The sequence below is a fragment of the Trematomus bernacchii genome, unplaced genomic scaffold (genome assembly GCF_902827165.1).
Source record: "Trematomus bernacchii unplaced genomic scaffold, fTreBer1.1, whole genome shotgun sequence".
Classification (NCBI taxonomy): Eukaryota; Metazoa; Chordata; class Actinopteri; order Perciformes; family Nototheniidae; genus Trematomus; species Trematomus bernacchii.
The window spans coordinates 3229683-3249382 of NW_022987739.1; the positions used below are offsets into that span (position 1 = coordinate 3229683).

The 19700-nt window shown below is 38.6% G+C and overlaps 3 protein-coding genes across 4 annotated transcripts in view; all 3 read right to left on the reverse strand.

Annotated features, from left to right (window-relative positions):
* Positions 1 to 894: 894 nt before the first annotated feature.
* Positions 895 to 5720, reverse strand: LOC117495410 (elongation of very long chain fatty acids protein 4-like). The gene is made up of 8 exons (XM_034146650.1): positions 5482 to 5720; positions 5344 to 5401; positions 3520 to 3707; positions 3329 to 3409; positions 3059 to 3115; positions 2859 to 2973; positions 1685 to 1812; positions 895 to 1593 (listed from the first exon to the last, which is right to left on the reverse strand). Exons 2-8 carry the CDS (start codon positions 5399 to 5401, stop codon positions 1429 to 1431), a joined length of 792 nt encoding a protein of 263 aa, XP_034002541.1. The 5' UTR covers positions 5482 to 5720; the 3' UTR covers positions 895 to 1428.
* Positions 5721 to 6768: 1048 nt separating this feature from the next.
* mutyh (mutY DNA glycosylase) lies at positions 6769 to 16079 on the reverse strand. Of its 2 annotated transcripts, XM_034146653.1 has the most exons (15): positions 15893 to 16079; positions 14604 to 14737; positions 14041 to 14080; positions 13882 to 13955; positions 13508 to 13549; positions 13349 to 13420; positions 13068 to 13181; positions 12435 to 12532; positions 10966 to 11110; positions 9601 to 9688; positions 8948 to 9130; positions 8123 to 8268; positions 7870 to 8019; positions 7104 to 7154; positions 6769 to 7006 (listed from the first exon to the last, which is right to left on the reverse strand). In XM_034146653.1, the coding sequence occupies exons 1-15, from the start codon at positions 16011 to 16013 to the stop codon at positions 6863 to 6865; spliced, it is 1602 nt and encodes a 533-aa protein (XP_034002544.1). In that variant the 5' UTR covers positions 16014 to 16079; the 3' UTR covers positions 6769 to 6862. The 2 variants fall into 2 exon arrangements, with proteins under 2 accessions (XP_034002544.1, XP_034002545.1); XM_034146654.1 differs by lacking the exon at positions 7104 to 7154 and having other exon boundaries at positions 6769 to 7046.
* A 967-nt stretch (positions 16080 to 17046) lies between these two features.
* armh1 (armadillo like helical domain containing 1) overlaps positions 17047 to 19700 on the reverse strand; it is a 4629-nt gene continuing 1975 nt past the window's right edge. Inside the window, 11 exon segments of the mRNA XM_034146655.1 lie at positions 17047 to 17153; positions 17259 to 17340; positions 17423 to 17500; positions 17581 to 17652; positions 17654 to 17713; positions 17877 to 17953; positions 18707 to 18820; positions 18987 to 19060; positions 19553 to 19620; positions 19622 to 19648; positions 19650 to 19693. Of these exon segments, the coding sequence (XP_034002546.1) occupies positions 17125 to 17153; positions 17259 to 17340; positions 17423 to 17500; positions 17581 to 17652; positions 17654 to 17713; positions 17877 to 17953; positions 18707 to 18820; positions 18987 to 19060; positions 19553 to 19620; positions 19622 to 19648; positions 19650 to 19693 (725 nt within the window). The 3' untranslated portion in view covers positions 17047 to 17124.

Here is a 19700-nt window from a genome sequence, read left to right on the forward strand (position 1 = left end):
GGAGATCTGAAATATCACATTTATGGTGTCAGTTATATTTCTCTTGATTAATATTTTCCTGTAAATGTATTTTCAAACATGCAGTTTAAATCCTATGTGTTTAGGTTGTTGATACATGTGACGCATTTCTTATAAAGCTTAGTGTGTGCATAGTGTGTGACCAAGAGAGAGTATCAGAGCAGAGGAGAATATACCAGTAAAGATGTCAAGTGTATGCTTGTCTATGAATATTGCAGTTACTTATTAACCTGGTTAAGTGTCTTGCTCTCCAAATGCTTGTGAAGTTATAATCGGGCATATGTGCTTTGTATGTAGTGCAATCGTGAGTCAACTGTGCTCGTGTGTTTTATTCCTGCTCATGCTTGTGTGCTCTTGAAAGTTTCTTTTAATGCCATCAACCTGCCAGAGACTGCATATGAAAATTCGCCTGTTTGGCTAAATCTGGCACATTCACATGATGGACTCGAGCGCTCATGTTAATGAATCTGCATTGTCCCTTCTCAAATAAAATAAAATAAATATTTTTATATAAATAAAAGACTGTTGGAATTGTATTTATTAATTATTTTAGTCGACAGGTACAGTGCACATTAAAAAAATGCTCCAATTGCGCCGGTTAGCCAAGAGGCCTTTTATTATCTGTAGTCTCTTTTCAGATGTTGCAAAGTGACCCAAAAAATATATTATAAGCAATAGCATTACTCGAGAAAACCAATGTATGTTGCCACGTTTTCCTTTAGACCTATATTTGATGCTTTTTGCCCATAATCGTAATGGGATGCAGCCGGTTTAAGAAAGTAATACAAACCACTGCCTCACCAAGGTGTTTTAAGTGACTGAATTAGCATAAAACAACTTATGAGTAACCAAGGAAAAAATAAATGTTAAAATAGCAATGTTATATTGTTGAATTTATTACAATAGAGCAGTCCCCCATTATTTGCCTCAAATGCAGCTTAACCATGTCACATGATACGCTACCTCAGTACACTTTGAGAGCAAACAGAACTGGGACCATTACAGAAAACATTCAAAATGCAGGAATTAAAGTTATAGACACCTCCACTGACCTCCACTGTAAACACTGGCCCAAAATTGAGTAAATTAAACATACACAGGTCTAGCCATATACTTGACTTCACACTAGTCCTGTTGACAATTGATAGAAAACATACAAAATGCACTAATGCTTCACATTAGTTGAACATGTCGGTATAAAAGTAAACGATCAAGTGTGACCGTATAGCTTAACTATCCATCTCTCTTTATTTCTTCAACAGTGTGAAGAAACCAACCTACGGTATTTTCAAGTGTATATTAGTTTGTAGCACCATGAGGAAAAATGTCAGTATGTTGTTCTGTCTAGTGGAGATAAGTGAGTATTGCAGACACAGGATACAAATCCTTACAATACCTCACCACTGCGTCTTATTTCTGCTTCTTCTTGCTGAGGTAGCTCTGATAATAGAAGTTACTGAAGAGGACGATGAGGGTGACGCAGTAGCCGAACACCACCATGTTCATGGCGTCGGGGAAGTCGCAGTCTGCGAACAGGTTGTAGCCGGTGTGCAGGAGGAACAGCACGAACTGCACCTGTTGGAGGGGAAAAGTTCAGATCAGATTAGCTCACAAACATATCGTCAGAGCAGTCACATTCTTCTCATTTAGATCAGAGATTACTCACGAGCTGCAGAGACGTCAGGTATCTCTTCCACCACAGGTACTTCTGCATGTGAGGGCCGATGGCAGCCAGGCCGTAGTAAGAGTACATCACCACGTGGACGAAGGTGTTGATCAGGCCGATGAAGAACGCTGCGCGAGGAAAACAGAGGGATGCATTCAGAGCGGCAGTAAGAAATGGGTTTCATTCATTATAGATAAATCATCCGACTGATAGCAATTGAGTTGGGTATGTTAAGAATGTTTATGACCGGCAGCTGACACACGTAGAAAGATGCAAATAGATAAAAAGGTTACCGAGTTTATCAGTTTAACCGTTTATGTATAGAGCATTGGACAGTGTGAGGGATGTAAGTAAATATGAATTCATTTTTGTATCATGTTATGTTTTGAGATACCTCATGGATTAAAAAAAGTTTTTAAAAAGTTCATTAACGGTTTGGATGCAAAGACATGTCGCAGACAGTGGCTCAGATTGCAGAAAACAATATACAGTACGATAGGATGTTGGATGTTACAGGATCTGTGGTAACTGTTATGAATTTATAATAGTGTTTTACTCAGATGTTATGCATAAGGCAGTGTGTACTTCAGATGACGTCTGTTTTCCTTACATTTTATTTTTTCAATGTGCTTGCAGTATTGCAGTTTATTGCAATATGTTGAACCGTAACCCCTGTATCATTATACTTATTGTATCTCTATATTACTTTCAGTAATCGGCTCCATTAATTGAGCTTTTAATATACACCATGGTAAAATCATCTATACAATAGACCAGATAGCATTAGACTACTAGAACATACATAATAATCTTCAGGAGTCACAGAACAATTATTATTTGTTAAATATTTTCTGATTGCCTGTGGAATAATACACATTTACGGCTATCCGTTACCGGTAATGTGGGATTAATTCAAAGTAGACTACAATGCCTGAATAGGAATACGTCACCCAGGGCAACAGGATGGCTCATGTATGTGTTTTTATACACAAAACAGTAGAATAACAGGATTTGGCTTCATTACACATTTAATGCTTGTTAAGTTTTTATATTTTCATTAGAATTGTAAATGATAATAACAATATAGAATATCACTACTGCTCTTTAAAATGTCCCTTCACCAAGTCATACAAATATCTGTTTATATATTTATTTACAGCTGTTGTTGACTTACATTGTCCTCCAGCCAAATACTTGACTCCGGACCACCAGTTGAAGACCATGGTAGCGTGGTGGTAAATGTGGAGGAAGGTCAGCTGGCTGTTCTTCTTCCTCAGGATGAAGAAGAGCTGCTCACAGAGATTATATGTTTCACCATTTCAACTCTGACGTCTGAATTGATAGCAGAAACTTCTTCCTTTTTTGAATACCCACCGTGTCACTGAGCTCTATGACCTTAGAGAAGAAGAACCACCAGCAGGCTCTGGCCATCTGGAGGAAGGAAACAATGGAGAAAGGTGCGATTTACATATTTTTAACTTTGAGAAAAAGGTAAATGCATGTTTTATCTTTCAAATTGAACAAAAGTCAGCTGTCTAGTTGAATTTGGTTTCTGTAATGATGTTCCATATGTAGCTTGTGAAAGATTAAACGTCTGCGTACAAATTAAAGTGAGTGAATGTGTGTATGGAGACACTTCCTTACCCTCACTGCCAGAGGGCTGTTGCTGTAATCTACCGGCTGGCAGAGGTAGCTGTAGTTCGAGAGCCAGGATGTGACCAGGAACTGGGAAATATTCATACTATAACTTCACACACTAGCAGGATCACCATTTATATCAAAGAACAGAAATGTATTTTCCATCACCACTGTGCTCATGATTGACCTAAACACACCTCATAGAACATGTATCCTGACAGGCCGACCATGGAGAAGTTGTAGACGATGAGGATGCCTTTGAGGTCGAGGGGCTCTCTGTGTTTCATCAGACGAGGGCCGGCCCACACCATACACAGGTACAGCAGGAAGATGATGGCCACGGGGACCGGGGAGTAGACCAGCAGCCACGGGTCTGTCCTCTTGTCTAAAACACAAGAAAGGACCATTTAGCAAATAAATAAAGAAGGCCTATAATGCTTTTCGGGATTTGATTCCTTTCCTGTAGTGTGTTATATGTTTGTGTGCATGTAAATGGTCTGCAAAGGTTAATATATCTAATGGCGCATTTCCACCACACGGTCGGCCTCGGCCTCGCTCGGTACTGCTAGGCCGCGTTGGGCCTTGTTAGGGCCGGCTCACTTCATGCTGCGCTTCCATTACAGTTTAGGAACTGGGGTAGTTACTATAGTAACGCAGTGTAGGCGGAGCCGTGACGTCATCTTCAATGAGAACCCCAGAAAAACAACACAGCCGTTAGCTGTTAGCCCTCAAGCTCACAGCTCCTCATATCTGTTCAGAAACTAGACAAAAGTTAAACAAGTACAAACCACAGACTGTCTGTGTCATGGCGAATACAGTCGCTGGTTTATTTATGTCTGTATAGGCCGTTGTGAGTGTGGACGGTCGGAGCATATATTGCGTTAGCTTAGCCAATCTCCATTTAGAAAACACGCATTTTAAAAGGTTTTTTCGCCTGCCGTCTGTCTGCAGACTTTGTCAAAGCATTAATTCATGGTTTTTACTAACCGGTAACAGTATGTTGTTACTTCGGCATCATTTTGAAACGTGTATTACAATTAAATCACGGTCAAATATGTTCATCTTGTTGTAGTTGTAGCACCCTTGCCAGCGATTCTCTCTCTAGTTTAGCATACTCAGCCCTGTTTGTTGGCCCCGATAGAACCACGATTTTGTCGGGCCAGAAAAGAGGTGAAAAAGTACCCCCGGGCCGGAACTAGGCCTAGTGGAAGCGCAACCAAAAACGGGCCCGGCACGACACGGCACGCTTAAACCGCGCCATGGTGGAAATGCCCTGTTCCCTCCAGAGGGAGTTTGCCTCCCACACACTCCCCCTCCCCCTGTCTGAAACGCCTCCATTGGACTCCTTTGTTTACTTCTGGGAAATAATGACATCACTATGTAACACCCATGCTTCTATTTGCTAGCACTCAAATATATTCAACATGATAAACTAAGGGGCAGGACTTCTCTAAGCAAACAGAATGTGAAAAGAGGACATACAGAATGTTAACAAGTCACAATAGAGGCACAAATTACAAACATGAACCTGACCTTGCATAATGGGGCCCCTTTAATCTGTACAGGAAAGCCAGTTTTGTACAGGTTTGTCTTGTTTGAGTTTAGCTCAGAGAACCTGTTGTGTGTATATTCTTCTCAAAATGACACATTTATAAGTGAGCAATTGAGGAACATTAGAGGGAGTATTCATCTGACAATACATTATACTCCCTGTCAATCCTATTCCTGTATGTCCACAACATACAGGAGTTACAAGCTAATAACGTTTAACACGTGGGAGTGGGATTGTCATGTGACATGCCACAAAGAAGTCATTGTGAAGACAAGCTGAGCATCTGCAACACACACACACACAGACAGACAGACAGACAGACAGACAGACAGACAGACAGACAGACAGAGACAGCCTTGTTGTGTAAACTGGGAATCTCTTCGTCAACTTAGAGAAATTATTTTAGTTTGCTGGACACCCAGAGAAAAATTAACTGTAGGCTTTTAGATAATAACACAAATCCTCATACCTCCATTGTCTACTATCCTCTGGTGCAGAGACAGGGCACTTTGCCATGCAGAAGCCATCTGGAACATACAAAAAGTTAATGATAAAAATAAGACGATAAAATCGGTAACATATAACGGTAAAGCTCCCTGCTGCACACCTCGCAGTTTTTCAATATGAAACTTCAGGGAGCACGTTGCAGAACCTTTGGCCGCTGTCTGCCGGTGAGTTTTAGCAAAGTTCAGCCTGAAGACCCGATGACCTGCGATGAATGAGTGACAGACGGAGCTCCACACACACCTCTGCTGAGGAGACTCCAATACACATCAGGAAAATACAAATCACAGCAACACAATCAATTCAACTGTAAAAGACAACGGATAAAAGTGCTGGCAAGACTTGAACCACTTCCGGTTTTTCCTCTTTTATCATGATTTCCCCCCACAAAAACACTCGGTTGTTACACCATCAGCACAGCAGGGGGCGCTGTTCCCTTTCATTATGTTTATTATTATTATTTTATTTAATCATTATTATTATAAGTAGTAGTAGTAGTAGAAGCATTATTATTGTCTGGTGAAAAACAAACATTTTTCATGAACTACAAGCACTTGTATTTGTAATTTTTTTTAAGCACTTTTTATGTTATACTTTACTACGACATACTTATGAATGACCTTTGGCATTACGTTTTGTATAGAATACAATACTATACGACACTTTTTTACTGACAGGCTATACAATGAATCTTTTACTGTACAACTTGTTTTTATGATAAACTTTACTATGACCTTTTATGACATATTTTTTTATTACTTTTTGACTTTGAATGTTAGAATTTTTCCGACATACTACACTGTGACTTTTTATTTATTAAATTATTTATTAACTTTTTATTTGTATATAAAGTGATGGAAGAAGTACTCGGATCATTTACTCAAGTAGAAGAACCAAGACTTCACTGAAGAAATACTGTTTTACAAGATACTCAAGTAAGAGTATGCAAGTATTACCATCAAATATAGTATGAAAGTATTACCATCAAATATATACTATGAGTTCGTAAAGTGAAAGTACACATTATGCAGAATAATATGATTGGATTAGTATTCAGAATTGCTGATTTAAAAAGAATCACTCTCTTGTCCATCAAATGATTAATGTAGATATGGACATTCTTCTATAAAAATAAATGCAAAGCAATCAGAAGATGAACAGTTTATGTGCATTTGTTGGACATGAAATCTTTTTTATTGTGATAATAAACATGACAGTGAACTTACATACTGTTGGAAAAACATGAGGACTATACAATATACTGATAAAAACATTATCTATAATAAAGTCAATAAAAATAAAGTCCCTTCAGGAACATAAACCTTTTAAAGTTTAAAAAACATGATGGCATTTTGTATTTCAATCCCAGTGATAGGACCACAATGAAACCAATATGGCAACACACTGTAGTGCTGATGCGTTGATATTAAAAAGACACATGTTTCCTGATAAGGCACCATGGAAGACTTTGACACTCAAACCCCTCAAGGCTCCTCTTTGACCTTGTTGAAGAAGGAGCTGAGAGAGAGCTGTCTGCCGCCGCTGGTAGCTGAGCTCACTTTGGCTTTTTTGGAGGAATTTGGTTTCTTGTCATTCTTTGTGCCGGTGTGCCTCTGCCTCTTCCCATCCTGAGTGAGACCAGTAGAAACAAAACGATAAAGGTGGAATCTAGGATTATAGAATAAGATCATTTGTGATGAATTATATATACAGACGTTTACTTACCTTAGAGTTTTGTTCTTTTTGACCGTCCACAGAATCATAAAGCTTTACAATCTGCAGGAGAGTAAACATTGATGTTTATCCCATTTATTCAGAGTGCACATAGATGTGGACACTCGTGCTGTGACAACTTCCTGAAACAAACGCAACAACTACAACTTCCCTTTACATTTCCGAAACTCACTGTAATAATCACAATAAAAGGCAAGATGTCCTTTTACTGGTGTGATGCCCCTGTGGGTTCATCTAGATAGGGTGTGGCTGTGCTGTCTTGATTGCAGTAACTCAGGGCACCTGGGTCTGGTGCAGGTGCCCTCTGCTTTCTCCTATATGCACCCGGTTTCGGTTGAGTATGCTATGAGTTTCTTCAGTAGCTTCACTTTGTGCACTTCAACACTCTCACACTCATACATGTCCATGCAATCCTCACCCTGCATTTACACTACTGATACCACTGACATCCACACCTCATGCTTTACTTGCTTTGCACTTAATTAATTTGGCTAATTTGAACCACTTGCTTTAATAAATGGTGCGTCTCCTCTTTGTTGTGGCCTTTTGAGCCAGGTCATAACACTGGTTAAGACGTTTTTTTACTAACTACAGCTCCAAATAGCAGCATGATATCGGGGGAACATTTCAGTTAAAATCACTGAAATCCTTGTAACAGAAAAACAATTGTCTTTACACACCAGAAAAACATGTTTTCTGTAATCTATCAGTTACACAGTGGGGCTGAACACACAAACTGTGTAAACAAATTACAAACCTTTTTCACTCCTGTGGACACAGCAGCTTCCTGCAGGGCGGACCGGCTGAGCCACCGAGCGTTTTCAGTGTGAGTGTGTGTGTCAGCATCCTTCAAACACACACTGTGGACCACGTATGTCTGGTGGATGTGGGAGAAGATGTGAACCACCTGCAGGTAGCCAATGATCCATCAAAGGGTAGTTACAGAGCTGCAGAAATACTTTATTTGCATTCAATAATAAATATGTATAAGTGGTGAACTTCAGGCGTACCTCTCCCACATACTGGAGGAGGTTTTCTGTCAGATGGGTTCCCAGTTTCCCGCTGATCTGAGCACACAGCGCTCTCCTCTGTTTCAGATCAGAGCTCTTCTCCTCCAGCAGGAGATTTGGAAACTCCCATAAACCTGCAAGCAAACCTGTAACACACACACACACACACACACACACACACACACACACACACACACACACACACACACACACACACACACACACACACACACACACACACACACACACACACACACACACACACACACACACACACACACACACACACACACACACACACAACACTTTAATGTTGCAGATAGTGAAGGTCAGCTTGTGAATTTCTCGCTTGCAGATAAACCTTAAAAATGACATGATTTATTTGTTGATTATATTTTCTATTATAAATGTGAATCCACAAAGTATTTAAAGTTATCAAACAATCGCAGGTGTGTAAATAGCACAATTGTAACCCTCTATTTGTAGTGGAGTAGAAGTATAAAGTGGCAGAAAATGGAAAGTACATCACTATTTTATTGCAGTACAGTACTTAAGTAAATATACCTAGTTACTTTCCATCACTGCATTTGTTTATTTTTTATTTTTTTAAGTGTAACTGAGCTAAAGTTGAACTAAAATCTTCAAATCCCATTATAAAAAATGAACACCGATGTAAATAATAAAAACAAAAACAGCCAAATGAATTAATTCTACAAGAACTGGACCTAAAGCTTTCTGTTCACATCTGCCTTTTTTTGGTTGATTCAAAAAGGGAAGTGAGATCAGTGTTTAATTTTATTATCAGACTGAAGACCCTTCACAGACCTTTGTTGGGCCTCTGTGTGAGCAGGAACTCGTCCTCGCCCCCCTCTCCAGGTCGGATCACCACACAGGTCAGAGTTCGCTCGACTCGAGGCGGCTTCTTCGCCGGCTTCCTGGGGAAGTTCTGAACGTCCAGCGCATCGTCCCAGGGCTCCGAGGGACAGAGAGGACACGTCCCGCTGTTCGCTGAGTGGAGAAGCGAAGGTACTTTGAGATACACGGTACATTATGAGCCATCCAGAACCCAGAATATATCTGGAGCAAACTCCCAGGAAACTGCAACTCTCACTACTTTTAAATCCTGGCTGTTCTTTTTGCCGCTGCCTTTGAATAAATCCAATAACTGTTCATATCTCACAGTGCACTGTAACTTTTACTCCTGTATTGTAAACCTGTATTATTCATTTTTTGCGAGTTTGATTTTTATTTTATCAGCTTTTTAATGACTGTTTTAAATGTACTAACAGTTGGACAGAGTCACTGTGTTACTAGAATGTTAAGAGTAACTGTTTCAAACTGTTTCCTGTTAGAGTAGTTTAGGTGCGTCACTAAACAACACACTATGTGTAGTCAAAGATAGAAATGGTTAGTCTTTCACAACTTCTATAATATCATGACCACATGAAGGGGTCTGAGGGGGGGAAGAGGACACTCACCACAGTCCTCTATGTCAGGCAGGCTGGCCGGCTTCCTGTCCTGCTTCCCCTGCAGCTTCCTGGAGTTCTTCTCTTGTTTGACATGAACCTGCAAATTAAATGAGCAATTGTTCACCTTTTCACTATGATAAACAGAGATGGCCAAAGTACACACATCCTTTACTCAAGTACAGATACTCGTGTTTAAAAATACTCTGGTAAAAGTAGAAGTATTGACTAAACTTCTTTACTCAAGTAAAAGTAAAGAGGGCTTTGAAATGTACTTAAGTAAAAAGTACCCATAACTACCAGCTGTTTTAAAGAGTACCTGACCTCCCTTTATATTAATAGAACAATAATGTCATTGTTAGCTAATGAATGTTTCCATGCTAAACAACGGCAACATGACAACGTTTTCATTGGTCCCTCTTCTTTAGAGAAGACCAGGAAATGATGGATACACGGATCGTGTTCAAATCAATAGGCACGCAATGACTCTAAATAATAATGATCACGCCACCAAACACACATTCAAACTAAAGGAACCAGCCTGTTTGGGAAATGTAAGAAGTAGAAAGTACAGGTATTTGTGTTTAAAATGTAAGAAGTAAAAATAAAAAGTCGTCAGTAAATTAAGTAGTGGAGTAAAGTACCAGAAAAATGTACTTAAGTACAGTAACGAAGTGTTTGTACTCCACTACTTCCCACCTCTGATGATAAATAACATAAATATTCTATATTATGACTTCTTTAATTTAACAAACGGAAGCACAAACTTTACTTTTCATTTTGATTTATGTATGCAGTGGTAGAAAAAGTACGCATATCATTTACCCAAGTAGAATAAGTAATAATACAGTGTAGAAATACTTTGTTATAGCCATTTTCATTTCATTATTATGGTCTGAATGTTAGCCTTAATAATAATATAAGGATTTAGATTAAACTCTTAATTAATCATGTATTTTTGTCGGTCACACTGGTTTAAAAGATATTCATTTAAGGCTCACTCATTTGTTATCAAATGTGCGTCAGTATCACGTGCATGGCTAAATGCCTATATATGGTAGGTTAATAGGACACAGCTGATTGTGATGAGACGGGGAAGCGGTAAAGTCTTTTGACCGTGTTCTTTTTGGGATACTGATAACTTACTATGAAGCGAGGAAATGGGTCTTCCTGTTTGTATGCAGTTTGGATCAATTAATAAAGCTGACCTGATTCAACAACGATCTCCCTGCTCCATTTGTTTGGAAACAAAGAGAGGCGCGTCAAAACCCACAACCCCCGACAGAGGTGGCTATTAAATGTAGACAAGGATTAAAACGCCACCACATACTCTGTTCTGCATTCAAGTAAAACTATCAACATCTGGATCCTTCTAACCTTGTGGTAGGAGTGGCAGTGCGACTGAACGGGACACCGGCTGCACAGCGGGCGCTTGGGGGTGCAGACTCGGGCCCCCAGCTCCATCATGGCCTGGTTAAAGTCCCCGGGCCTCTCAGGGTCCACCAGAGTATTTGCTAAACTCCTGAAAGAAAGCAGAAAGAAAAAACATATCAAACTCCAGGTATAATAGAAGATCATAACGAAGATGTATAGTTGGCAAGGAGGGACTCCACAGGTTACAAAAAGAAGTCGCTTAAAAAATGAACCTTTTTCTTGTTGTGAATATTCAACACGAGTCAACAATAAAATAAATAGATGTTCTTCTGTGTTTTCTTATCTATTGCCTAAAGGAGGTTTAACATAATCCGTTTTCAGCTGAATGCAGAGATAAAGCTTCAGCAGGTGAAGCAAGATATCTGACAAAGATTACATGTATCTGTATTTCAGTAATACACAAAGTATGACAGTGGTAGGAACACAGGGGAGGCCAGCATACTTTCCTCTCATGTTTTATCTTATCAACAAAGGGAGTCAAATCAAACTGACGTCAGAGATGACAAACATGAGACAGATTACCGAAATTATACCGAAAGAAATTAGGTGAAAGTTCACTGTGGGGTTCACAGAGTTTACACAAAAGACAACGTTTTAATAACACTTCTGATTTAATTGATCACTTCAGTAAACATTATTCTAATGCATTTCAAGGTCTCAATCGCTACTTTCAGGTGTTTTGTTATACCGCATGATGCTTATTTTGTAACAGCTGCGAGGCTACCATGTGATTAACTGGTTGCTACCACAGTGTTGTCCGGTTTGAGGGACTTAAAACGATAACAGTGTTTTCAGCTCATGAAAGCGAATTGCAAGTTTGCCAAAATGTCCAAATCATATTCCAAAAAACGATGTGTGACGACACGGTGACCTCGCCCACTTCTTTAAAACAGGTAATGGCTCGGATCGAGGTCAGAGTTCATCATACTTGAGGATATTAGTTTGAAGTTTAGTCTCACTGTTGGGGAAATATTTTCCTAGGCCCATAACTTTGACCCAGTTTATCAGTTTGTAGATTCAAGTTTCAAGGCTTTTATTGTCATGTGTGCATACAGTAGCTACAGTGTAGTTATGTGTTACTGCCCTCACTGAGTACAGGAACCTGTAGCCTTGGGTGCTTTGCTCTCAGTGTTTTGTCTCCCTGTTCCTGCCTGTTGGCGTCAGCTGATAGAGGTGTTATTGTTTTATCTTGTTATGCACAATGTTGATTATTCTCTCAGAACCAGGGGTCTGGGGTAGAGATCTTCAGAATTGGTTTGGCAACCGCTATGACACCTCATGGCACAGAACATGTCTTGTGAATTCTCCGGCCTGAAGCTCCAAATAAACCATCAGTGTTTTGCCATCAGAGTTCCTGCTCTCTCCGTGTCTCTCCGAGTCTCCATTGCTTCAGAAGTTTCCATCACACTCACCAGAGAGCCTCTGTCACTGCAGAACTGGTGCTGTCAGCGCCGACGGCCCGCAGGCGACACAGCACCCGAATCAAGTTGCCATCCACTGCTCCGGTTACCTAGGCAACAGAGATATTTTCAGTCGTCAATGATAAACGAGGTAGTAACACTATTAGTTGCATTGGACGACCGTATTTTATGGTTTCATTAGAGTTTTTAAATTCTTGTTTTGTTTCTCTATATATCCTAAAATCAAAACAACCAAAAACAGGAATCACATAGCCACAGTTAACTATACTAGGGCTAGGCAACACTTTCAAAATACAATTTTTTTATTTCCAAACCAATTACATCCAACAGTATTTGACTTTTTCAGTTGGAATATAATAATACAATGTTTTAAGATGTAAAGTCTCTCCTGTTATGCCAGGAAAACCATCCTGACTTTACTGACTGCTTTTTAGAGTCAGATCTCAACATCAGGAATGAGTAAGATAATTTGTGAGGAAATTACACATCTGCTGAAAGACTTTAAGACCGTTTTCTACCCTTTTTTAAGTGTGGATTTCAGAAATCATGCTCTAACAGACTCAAGGTGACACAGTTGTAAACTATTACAATAAATAGGAAAAAGTAGGCGTATCTGAAGCACACCTGACCCAGTGCTATCGAGCCCACGGCTGCAGCGGTGTAGCGCCCCACTCCAGGAAGCTGCTTCAGCAGACTGTCCACGGTGCGAGGCATCTGGCCCTTCAGCTCCGACACCACCTAACAACAAGGAGAGACAATGAACAACATTCAATATTTCATACCGAGTCATAACAGCACTTTAAGAGTATGCCTTTTTATAAATATTTGCACTAAGTTTAGACTGAATGCAGAATGTTTTAGGCTATGATGATGCAAATGTTTGATATAAAAAACACAACACAGACCTTTTGAGCTCCTTCATGCAGTCGTCTTCCTCTGGAGTAGTAGCCAAGACCCGCCCACATCTGGTTCACTTCCTACAAATAAAGGAAATTATTACATTTAAATTAAAATCAAGACATTTCTAAAATCCCTTCAGTTTCAGGGACTGCTTTAGTAATCACCTCTAGAGTAGCAGTTGCAAGATCCTGCACCGTGGGCCACCGCTGGAACACAATCAAAGCAAGAGGTACAATTACAAATAATGCATGCAATGTACATCACAGTAATACATATAACATGTGTGCTTCACTTCAAAAGTTGATCTTGTGTCACTGGTTAGCAACAATATTGATTCCTACTTAAGAAGACTGAAAAATGCTCTTCCTAATTGGGATTATTTGTTCAGTCTAGCATACGACAAGATGATAAAGCAGCAATAACGCTAGTGGAAACAAGGAAAAGATAAAAAAAAACATGCCACACTTGTCCCCAGTGAGGCACACGGTAAATATATCACTAGGACTCTAATGTCATAAACAGCTTGAGGGACGCCTACCTTCATCCATTTGTTGTAGTAGTTTATTACTGTAGCAACTTGGGTCTGTTGCAGCATGATTTCTGAAACCCACACTGAAAAGAAAGAGACAAAACTGATTTATAAACCGTGTCAGCAGCAGTGTAAGATGTGTAATGTTGACAGGAATCCTCTTGTTACCTGCATATGTCCTGATGTTGAGGTCTGACTCCGTCACCGCCTGTTGGAGAAAAACCAGAAGGGAGTCAGTTAAATAAGTCAGATTTGTTTTACATGTGCAAAGGCTGGGTACTGCAGCTTCATATAAGGATTGTTTTTGCAATATTTGGGATTCGTAGAATATTATATTGAATTAATAATTTTATAAAGGCATGGCATAACAGAAAAGGACATTTAAAAATCTCACAACATTTTATAAACATAATTCAACTGAAAAAGTCAAATAATGCTGTTGAATTGAGGACATTTAACAGATTATATTTGGACTCTTTTGCATATTGATTTAAGTTTAGGATAAAAACAGAGAGAAGAAATAAAAAAATCAAGTAACCTCAATGATAAAAGCAATATGGTGAAAATGAAAAAGCAGCTTTCATGAACGTTAAGTAAACATGTACTGTATGTCTGAACCAAACTGACCACAGCTCTTCCCAGGGTCTTAATGATACAACAAAAACCACATGAACTTTGTGAACTAAAATACTAAATTTCTTGTCCACCAGTGAAAGAAGGTGTCTGTTTACCAGAGTCCTCCAGGGCAGCTCTCTCTGCTCCTGGTCGTACCAGCGGAGCAGCTGAGAGCGCAGCCGTTCAACATCTGCAGGGTCAGGGAACGTGTGGAACGTGGACTGAGGAGAGGAGGGGTCTGTGGATTCCTCTGGAACACCAAAAACATCACTGCCATTCAGTCAAATCAGACTTTTAACAACAAGGTAGATTACACTGATGTTAAAGGAGATATTGATCAAAAATCCCAGAGTTGTTCAAATATGCAGAGGAAACATCAAAAGAATAGATTTTCTGAACAGACCCTTTGAAACTCACTCCAGGACCCCCAAGGGAATAGTTTAATTTCACTATTTTGTTCAATATATATGTGAGCCAAAATGTGATGGGAAATACAGCAGTGTCTATTTTGTTATACTTTGTAAAAGTTATATCCTCACCTACAGTATATAGCTCTGCTCTCAATTATGCCTAACAACCAAAATCACGAGTCCTTCAGACAAAATCTTATCAAATGGATTTCTGTGATCTAATATTCAATTGAAGGGGTCCTTGAGGGAAAAGGATGAGGACCACTGTCCTGGTTCATGAGTATATTTTAAGGTAATGCTTAATATAAAATGCTTCAAAAAATAAATGAAAGACCATTTATCTGTTGTTTTTATTAATGTGTTTGCCTTTTCTATACAAACAGCCATAAAATGTTTAAATTGAATTTTCCTGTCTTATTGTATGTTGTTTTTACATTATTTTATTTTATCTTTTGTATATTTATCTGGTGTTTTATATGAAATTGTGATTTTTAACATTATTTAAGTGGATACTCCAAATAAGCCATCATTGTATAATTTGTTATGAGTTACGTTTGTGAATTTATAAATTGTTCAAAAACTATTAAAAAATAAATACATACAAATAATTCAGAATGTATTCTCGGTTAAAGTGTGACATTTAAAAGGATTAATGTGGGCTCAGTAGGTACTTAGTTGAATGATTCTTATATGGTGGTTACTACAATAATGTAGAAATGTACACATTAAATGGCAATATTTAATAAGTGGCTGTTATTGGATTGCATTACATCATGCAAGTGTTGCTTTTAATGTGCACTGTTCATGTTAATGCTGACATTTTAAAAGTACAGTTAATTCTTCCATACAATCTCTATGCAGACTTCAGGATGTTGCAGACAAACATCGAGCTGTTTTCATATTCACTATATTAAAGTGGATACAGTTAGAACCCAAAGTGTCTGTCTTCTAACAAGTATATCATAATAATAAGTGAGGCATCAACACAAACCCACCTTCTTTCACATATGTCGTTGACCTCTTCCTCTTTGGAGTTGCTGTTTCCACCATCTCCAGTCCGACTCTCTTCCCTTTAGTCATCGCTGAACGTAGCCTGCTCATTTTGAAACACTGCATGTACAGTATTGACTTATTTCATGAGTCTGCAAACAGAAACAGCACTTCATGTTACTTCACGTTAGCTCCCGCCACGTTCGGGGACTCAGTCGCTGCTCGTCCAATCCGCTTCGAGTAAAGAGACGACGTGCATATGACGCTATGTCCGGTGGGCGGCTCAAGATCTAAATTATTATCAAAGTGAGTCTGGTTGTGCAAATAAATAATAAGAAAATAAAATGATTTAAAGATTTGAAATGTTTATATTAAAACAACAAGGGGGGGTCCCTCTAAAACTGGCCAACCCTTGTCGTTTACTGATGTTTATTTGTATTATTATTTATTGTATTTTTTTTATATTATATTTTGTATTATTATTATTATATTGTATTATTGTTTTTTTATTTTTATTATTATATTTTAATAATATTTCCTAGGAAATTGTATTGTTATTATTTAATTATTGCATTGTTTTTATTATACCGTATGATTATTATTTCTTTTATTTACTTTCTTAATTTATTGTTTTTATTATATTTGTTTGCATTTTTTTAAATTTGAATTGTTATATTTTATTTATTATTATTTATTTTTTTGTATTTTGTACTATTATTTTTATTTATTGTTATTAAAGGTTTTATGTATTAGAAGAAGAAAAAAAATTGTTTAAAAAATGTATTTTCACTATTACTATTAACGGTAGTATCCCTACACTTGGTATTCTACTTTTACTCAAGTACAAGATCTGTGTACTTTCTCGCCACCCCTCTGACTATTCACCCTTCATACAGGAGGCATTTTTAATTTGTGCATATTAAAAATAACACTCCCCAAAAAACTAAGGAAACATTTTTGCAAATGGTTTAAGAAACACAGTGGAAACAATCTCCAAATTACAGCTGAGAATCAAGTGTGTAAAGCAAACTTATAAATGAAGTGTATTAAAACTGTCCATGTATAATCACATAGTGCAACTCAACATTCAATCACATCTAAAGTCATATTTGATAAAGATGTTTTAATAATTCCATAATAAAATTAGGGAACTTTAACTGCCTTGAAATTACATACTAACAATATTTACACAAATGTTATGATTTAATAATCTGCCTGACTTCTGAATCACTTTTTTTCAGCCTTCAGAGTTGTCCCCATACCAAACTGGAATGCAAAAAATATACAAGAAAACAAGGAAAAAGTTATTATTATCACATATAGGCAATTGAGGAAAAAGACGAACAATCATATTATAAATACCAACATTACCTTCAGTTATGTTAACCTTATTAGTTAACAGGATTGCTGCTTGCGTTTCATCCATATTCATGTACAAAGTGTCAGCTTGGTTCTGTAGAAAGACAGGGATTCAATCTGTTTATACTGATATATTAATAATGTAATATATATTTCAGTGAGTTATTACAGCTTACCATTAAGACTGCAAACAGTGTGCTGCCGATGCCTCTCTGCACATGGTCCTCAATATTTGGGAATGAGCGGACAAAGTGCTACGCAGAGAGAAAGAATAAGTGTGCGTGTGAGAGAGCAAATTAATACAATTGATGTCTGTCTGAAAGCTTGTATGTACCTTCAAGGCCAGACTGGCTTGTATTTGGGCATCGGTGTGTTCCCTGTTACCCATAGCGTACAGAAGACGTTGGAATCACTCCGAGAGAGAGAAGCTCACGAGAAACTTCTTGACTGTCTTCAGAGCCAGCAAGCTTTAAACACATTAAACACCATTAAATACATATCCTATTCCAAATACTATTACTAACTATAAAGCAAGAGCCATTAATATAAATTATTTTCAAACATAATGTAATTTTTTAAACACCACTTTATGAAAAAGACCATATTATAGTTATAATGGATTATTGTTACATACCGTATAGATTTAGCTGCAGCAGCTTGTTGCACAAACACAGGCAGAGATCCCGTCATCTGGATAATCTCAGACTCTGTAGGGATCATATTAATAAACAAAATAAAATACAATTCTCACATTCATTTGTGGGTTTGGGGTAGTCGGAAAATGACTTATTTGTTTCATAAATTGTGATATTATTAGCATAACTTGAGTAGTCCTTAAGAAAATACACTCCCTGTCACTGACCAGCCTAAAATGGGAAATATATAAACTTAAAGTGGAACCTATTATGCTATATTGGAAAAATATATTGTAGGGCCATACCTATACAAAACAAATCTTCTACCGGAGACCAAAGTAAAATTTCTGTTGTGATAAAACGCCATCCTGTTCTAAACCACATCAAGGATTATTTCTGAACAGTATGGAGCTCAAATGCTTTTTTCTCTTGCGGGTTTATCACAAGGTGAGTTCCTTTTTTTATTTCCTGCTTTTAAACACATGTGCTCTCCAGTACAGGTTAGCTTTGAGTGTGTTAGCGAGGCTTGCTATGTAAACAAAGACCATATACGTCCAAAACCACGTCAGGCATTGTTTCCTGATAGCAATTTTCTGTCGGTCCGCCGCCAATTGACGTCAGATCGGCAGCAAATCTGTATCCGCTCGTTTACCCCCTACCCCGGTTTTTGTAAAAAGATTTGGGTACGGAGGAAAAGAGAAAGGGTTTTATTTTCCGACACACCGGAGACACATATTTATGTATAAAAGACATCAAAAAAAGTACATTTTGCATGATAGGTCCCCTTTATAGTAAAACAAACACACTTAAAGATAAAGTGTCACCCTTGCATATTCTGGTGCTGCACATTTTCTTTAGTTGGCCTCAGCAGAGCCACCAGTCCGTCGAGCAGCAGCGGCCTAACTTCATAACACCTCAGACCCAAAATCAGATTTATAGCTGCAAGACCAACAAGGAAATCAATAAAGGATTGATCATTTATGACAGGACCGACAATTTTAGAGCCCCAGCACACAGGGAATACCAAATACATTTGTAATTTCAAAGCAAGATTTGGCATACAAACAAAAAATGTATCAACCACAGTAAAAGTTTTTATTCTTACCTTCATCCTGAACCTCCAGGTGCAGAGAACTGAGCAAACCCAGCAGAGGTTCTACTATGCTGTGATGGGCTGGTCTTCATGTTGGCTGTGAGAAGTATAGATCACATCAAAAAAGAGTTTACATTTGGCCAAAGTGAGTGAGCAAACTAGTAAGAGGGCACATGCTCTGAAACAATGAAACTACATGCTTGCATTAATAAAATGTCTTACGGCCCGTCCACACAAGCGGCTTTGGAAAAAGCTGTGCCGGCGGGCTTGTCTGAGCTCGACCAACAACAAATCACATGAATCTTCCGCCCCTGAGACACAAGCAGCGGTTTGATTGGCTAGAGCTTGTACTGGATATGATTTGATTGGCTGACGCTTCCACCGCAAGCTTCAGAAGCTTCAAAAGTAGAACATTGCTCAACTTTGAAGCCTGAGATGCCTGGGAAGCGCCCCGCTCTGCTTCCCACAATGCAGTCGGTGAAAAGTGAGGCAAAGTGACGTCACCCATTCAAAGTGACATGGGCAGAAGCGTTGGAAGATTTTTTAACGCTGCTGTGTGGACGTACCGTAGTGTGCACTCGTACATTACCTGCACAGTGTGTAAGGAGTGCAGGACCCCGCTGCTGGGCCTATCTGGGGAGGAACAAAGTCATGAGAGCAATCATGGCTTTGTAGGACTTGGTTTTGGTATCTGGGGTTTCCACGCGACAGAGACTCCACCAGGAG